This window comes from Pinus tabuliformis, chromosome 5_1, assembly GCF_031772625.1.
Source record: "Pinus tabuliformis cultivar Carrire ecotype Pingquan chromosome 5_1, CPIR1, whole genome shotgun sequence".
Taxonomy (NCBI): domain Eukaryota; kingdom Viridiplantae; phylum Streptophyta; class Pinopsida; order Pinales; family Pinaceae; genus Pinus; species Pinus tabuliformis.
The window spans coordinates 789,969,286-789,975,285 of NC_142305.1; the positions used below are offsets into that span (position 1 = coordinate 789,969,286).

The window sequence follows — 6,000 nt, forward strand, 5'->3', positions numbered from 1 at the left end:
TTCAACCTTAACCAGAAAGTCAACGTTGGTCAAAACAGCAACAAATCATCCTCAAAGCAACTCGGTCTTCCTCAATCAAACTCGGCCTGATAAAGAGGATGAATTCAGCCCAAAACAGCTTGGTTAAACTCAGTCAAAGGAGAGAGAAAACCACTGTAATTTTCTGCAGCCAAACAACAGTCAACCTTGAAGTCATCGCGGGTCAAACAGCCCAGAATTTCTCGGTTTTTGTGCCCAGAGATGCGGCCTAAAAAAATCGAAATTTTGACCCCAAAAACGCAGTCAAACTCAGTAAGCAAGTCCTTGGTCAAAGCTGGTCAAACATGTCCCAGAACTTTGAAATTTCAACCTGTAATTTTGCTCAAAAACTCGTCCTCCTTGCCACACGTGTGAGAGAGAGAAGTTGCCCAATGTTGTACAAACCAATCAAATAAAGAAAAAGAAGAATGTGTGGAGTGATGAATGTGCCAAATGAGGAGTAAGGTCTCTTGTATTTATACAATTCGTTGTGGGCGAAGAGATACATCCATTGGGCTTCTTGAGCCTACATGATGATGTGGCTGACCTGAACAATTTGCACATGTGAGGGCATAAATTCAAAATCACGCTTCTGCTTGTCCGAATGAGATGATCTTTATATCAATCCTGGACCTCTCGAAAAGAGGAATCTAATGCAATCATCATCTCCATCAAATGAACTGTCCCAAGGTGGAATTTGGCCCTAGTTTTCAATTTTAACACTTCCTCTCATGGACATGCACTTTCTACTTTTGGTTTCTCCTTCAATGCAACCTCTACTTCTTCTTCTAATGAATGGCTTATTGATTCTAGAACATCTTATGATATGGATAAGGATAATGCCATTTTTCTGCTCTTAATGATTGTAAAACAAAGCAAATATTTGTTGGTGATGATAGATCTCTTAGTGTTGTAGGGTCTGGAACAATTCAAGTAGATAATGGTCACTAAGCCTATGCAGAATCACTTGTCCGAGCTACCAAAATTCAACACTTAGTGCAATGCATGGTGTTATTACCTTAACTATAATTGAAAATAAATAATTTTAATAATTGATATTTTGTGAAACATGCAAAATGAGATTCATGCAACTAGGCTCCAATCTAATGAAACAGATTTCCATTATTTTCATTGTCGATAAGACAAATGAGATGAGATAATTTATTAAGGTTTAACAAATATCCACAAAGCTGGGTCAATGGAGCTAGGAAGTATAGTCAGTGATACAACGTTGAGTGCTCTAGGCTACTTAAAAAGCATAAGATAAGGTGAGGTATGGCAATCTTATTAATGTCCATAAAATGACCAAAAAGGTAGGTCAATGGGACTCAAACATAAAATCAGTGGTAACAAATTGTAGGAGTGCAAGAGTAAGCTTATGGGTAAAGAAGAGCCAAAAGAAGCTCATCAGCTTAAATGTATAAATACATGAAATAAACAGTATATCAAAATGAAATAACTTGCAATAAAAATGAACATAACGTAAGGTCCATTCATATAATCGACTTATAATAATTAGCAACAAAACTTGAATTTAATGTTCATTAATATGATTCATTTAAGATTTGAAATTGATATTTAAACTTTAACATAATTGCAAAATTTTATTCATGGCAGTCAGAGATCTGTTTTCAGAATTCAAAAGCTGGTTTCCTTCTCTGTGCTTATGCAAGGAACCTTAGAAACTGAACACGCTGGAAACGAAAAGATTTTTCTTGTTGGGAATAGTTTCTACTTATGATAGCACCAAAGAGCCCGATATTTCTATTTAGCATCACCGTTTTTGACAACACAGGATGCATTTCTAAAGGTAGTGCTAATTAACAAAGCTTTAGAAGATTCCTACTCAAGAAAATACTTACTTCTAGGACCTCCCATATTGAATAAGCCCAGGGCCTAAGGACGTAGCATCCCGACACATCATAATATTCAATCATTTCACCTTCAACAACTACCTGCAACACCACAATCGAGTATATGATACCTAATAAAGAACATATACAATTGACTATCTGATAAAATACAGATAAGGGTTTACTTCAGATGACAAGGATGCAAGAAGAAATAGAAAACTTAATACAGACAGTGAAACCACCTAAAATGAAATGGGCAGTTGATTCTATAAAAAAATCGCTTCATGAAAGATATGTTTATTACTTCGTGAAATTGTTTTTCCCATAATTGAACTGAATGAAATCGTCGAGGAGTCTCAAGATTATTGCAAGTGCCAATAGGTTATAGGTTCACTGGTTAAGAGTGTTAAGCTGTGCACCAAGGTTCCACTGTTGTTGTGGTCTGCCCCACCAGCATAGTATGAGTTTTAAAGGGATGTGGCCCAGTGCCATACCCTGGACCTGGCACCTTAACCAAAGGAAGTGTGCTCCTTGGGTCCGGGCATGTTTCATGACGCACTTTTAACAAATTAAAATGAAATGAAATTAAACTTTTATTGAAAATACCTCGGAATACCAATCCCCAAAGTTCTCGTCCTTTTTATTCGAAATTCCCAGCTTAGTCTCCTTCCTCATTTCCTTCTTTGCTGCAAGAATGGGCACAATCAGGACTGATTTCTAATCAAATTCAAAGCCTCGTGATTCCAACAAACACATGGAATGCCAAATCTTAATAAGCTACCAAAGTTATAGACGACCATCTAGGGACTGTAAAAGCAATATCATCACCTCCCGAGTGCTGAACTTGGGACTTCTCTTTGGGAACCTTTTTGGGTTTATTTTTCTTATTTCCCTTCACATTGCCGTCTTCTTCAACGTTTGGCGAACCAGCAATTCCGGTGGATGCCATGTCTACAGTAGAGTTCAGTGCCGCCGAGAGTTCCTTCACTGCTGAATCGATTGCTTCCTGCACACGATAAAGAGACCCAAAAACTTCAAATTCTTCAAGTTATTTGTCAGGTATGTCGGGTGTGATCGAGTTAACCTAAGTTTTAGGGCTTCCTTTGACATTCATCCCATCCAATTGAAGCATTAGAGTTTCATGGGGTGAGATGCTCTTCGAATCCTGTGAAGACTCATCAATGCTTCAAAAAGCTCTTTCAGACAGCAAACTAGGGACTTCAAAAGAATGAAAATATGTTGCTTACACCAGTGGACATACTGAGGGCGGTACGAAATCTGGAAAAATTGGAGTGTAATGCCTGCATTGAAGAGGAGGAGGCTCGTAAGTAGCTCTTAAATCCCAACATCAACACCATTGTTTCCCCTTCCTCTGCAATCAATAAATACAATGAAATGCAAAGATAAGATGATGAGATTAATCCAACCCAACAAAACCAGGAGACCACACCTGCTGGGAAGAGTGATGATCGGATTTGGTATTCTTCTACTCTGCCTCAGTGCTGATTGAAGGATGTTAGAATCCTATCACACAACCCTAAAGTTTTAAGAGGCTACAAATGTTGACCTGGCCAAAAACAAACACACTATATATTAAATATTCGTCTTTGGCAAACGAGATCGTGGAACCATAGCAACACTCCTGTGTCCCGCCTCACTAGTTTTTGTTTTGTAAGGTGGTTTCATCGGATATTTGACCATGAACCTGCGTTTTATACACGCAATTTTTTTAACAACTCGGCATGAGAAATTTTGGGGTAAAATATAAAAGATGTGATTTTGGTTGCCAATATTTGCTCTTAGCAGTGAGGTATGAAATCAACTAAAATTCTATTAAATATTATTCCAGGGTTTTTTAAATTCTATTAAATATTATTTTAGGTTTTTTTTACTTTGGATCTATTAAGTGTTGACAGAGATTAAATCTCTTGAGGTGCAAACTTTTGTTTTGAGTGTAAAATTTTAGAAAATGTGCAAAAAAAAATTGAGCATAAAATTTGAGAAAAGATTTGCACCTCGAAATATTTGATCTCTCTCGGCGCTTGATAGATCAGGGGTTAAGATGAATCTAGGTTGGTTTCAGTGGTGTGCGGTGACATAAAATTTGTTGAACATCTAATTATTTTGATCGTTTTAAATATGCTAAATATGTCTAAGATTAATTTGGTCAATTTAATTTTAATTTTGCTTAGTTACTTCAGTTTGTTGAGATGAGAGAGACTCTCAGTAACTTGAATGATGAAAAATGATGAAATAAAAATTTTAAATGCAAAGTGACAATGTAACAATGTTGAATGATAGAAAATGTGAATAATAAGAATATAGCCAATTTCAAACAACCTTCATTGCAATCAATCTGAAACTATTTTCTTCTATTGTTCTTATTGTCACACCTATTAGTTATTTTCTATTACTATGTGTTGAATGCAAAGTGATTAAAAATGTTGAATGATGGAAAATGGGAATAATAAGAATATAGTCAATTACAAATAGTTTACTGTTTCAAGAAATGTTGAATGGTGGAAAATGGATATAATAAGAATGTAATCAATTACAAATAGTTTACAATTTTAGGAAGAAGACATTTCAGGTAAATGGACATTTTATTTAGGATGAAAATTCAAGTATTGTGCTTATGGTTGAATTATTATAACACGGAAGTGCTTACACTGAGAGAGAGTATGTATGTTTTGTAGGTGAAATAGAGATATAGATGGAGGGGGGTGAAGGGAAAAAGAGAGAGACAAAGATAGGGAGAGATGAAGAGATATAGATATGGAGAGAAAAATGTTAGAGAGAGAGAGGGAGTGGAAAAGGGAGGGGGAGAGAGATAGATAGATAGATATGGAGAGAGTGTGTGTATGTTTGTGAGGTGAGATAAATAGATAAAGAAGGAGAGACAATGAGAGATAGAGATATAGGTGGAGGGGGCAAAGATGTGCTTACACTGAAATCAATGCACACTATTAATCTAATTACTTTGAAATTATTGTACATCAGACATCTTGTTGCATCAAATCAAAAGTCAACATCTACACTTAAATCACTGCATCTAGTGCAAACAATAAAATAGGATTCTAGCCCCAAGGGTTAGCTAAGTTGGTCAAAAATCGTGCCTCGCCATCGGGAGGTCACAGGGTCGAATCCACCCGAAGCCCTTGGGCTCAGGTCTTGCAGTAGGCCGAGGGGTGATTTAGCCTAGCTATCGCCCAGATTTTTCCGTGAACGTAGCGATCACTCACTGACCAGGGTGCTCGTGAACCACATGCAAAAAAAAAAAAAAAAAAAAATAAGATTAGAAATCAACATCTACACTAAAATCAATGCATGTAGTGCAAACAATCAAATAGTATTAGAAATAAACATCTACATTAAAATCAATGCATCTATTACAAGCAATAAAATAGGATTAGAAACCAATATCTACATTGAAACCAATCAAATAGGGGTAAAAATCAACATCTACATTGAAATCAATCCATCTAGTGTAAGGTATTAAATAGGACTAGAAATCTACACTGAAATAAATGCATCTAATGCAAGCGATCATAAAAGATTAGAAATCAATATGTACACTGAAACCAATGCATTCAATGCAAGCAATCAAATAGGAGTAGAAATCAACAGCTACACTAAAATTAATGCATCTAGTGTAAGGTATTAAATATGATTAGAAATCGACATTTACACTCAAATCAATGCATCTAGTGCAAGCAATCAAATACGATAAGAAATCAATATCTACATTGAACCAATGCATCTAGTGCAAGCAATCAAATAGGAGTAGAAATCAACATCTACATTGAAATCAATGCATCTAGTTTAAGGTATTAAATAGGATTAGAAATCAACATCTACACTAAAATCAATGCATCTAGTGCAAGTGACCAAATAGGATTAGAAATCAACAACTACACTAAAATTAATACATCTATTTTAGTGAAAAACCAAAATATTCACGACTTTCTAGATTTAACTTCTATGTTTGCATTTGTCTTTGTGTGTCTCTTTCTTCTTCCCTCTCTCTCAACCATCTCATTCTGTGTCTATCTCCCTCCCTCTATTCTTCTATCTCTCCCCCTCCTTCTCTCCTTCGTCTCTCTCTCTCCACCTCTCCCTCCCTTTCTCT

General features: G+C 36.0%; 1 protein-coding gene across 4 annotated transcripts in view; it reads right to left on the reverse strand.

The window, feature by feature from the left end:
* The window catches only part of LOC149167300 (Class II aaRS and biotin synthetases superfamily protein), a 237,215-nt gene extending 233,649 nt beyond the window's left edge, over nucleotides 1-3,566 (reverse strand). The window contains exons 1-5 of one of the 4 annotated variants that reach the window (XM_089432952.1): nucleotides 3,322-3,566; nucleotides 3,119-3,243; nucleotides 2,700-2,877; nucleotides 2,478-2,557; nucleotides 1,881-1,973 (exon numbers count right to left, since the gene is read on the reverse strand). In XM_089432952.1, the coding sequence (XP_089289078.1) occupies nucleotides 1,881-1,973; nucleotides 2,478-2,557; nucleotides 2,700-2,877; nucleotides 3,119-3,229 (462 nt within the window). In that variant the 5' untranslated portion in view covers nucleotides 3,230-3,243; nucleotides 3,322-3,566. The remainder of the gene's footprint in view (nucleotides 1-1,880; nucleotides 1,974-2,477; nucleotides 2,558-2,699; nucleotides 2,878-3,118; nucleotides 3,244-3,321) is intronic. The other 3 variants (XM_089432948.1, XM_089432950.1, XM_089432949.1) reach the window with 3 other exon arrangements.
* Nucleotides 3,567-6,000: the final 2,434 nt, after the last annotated feature.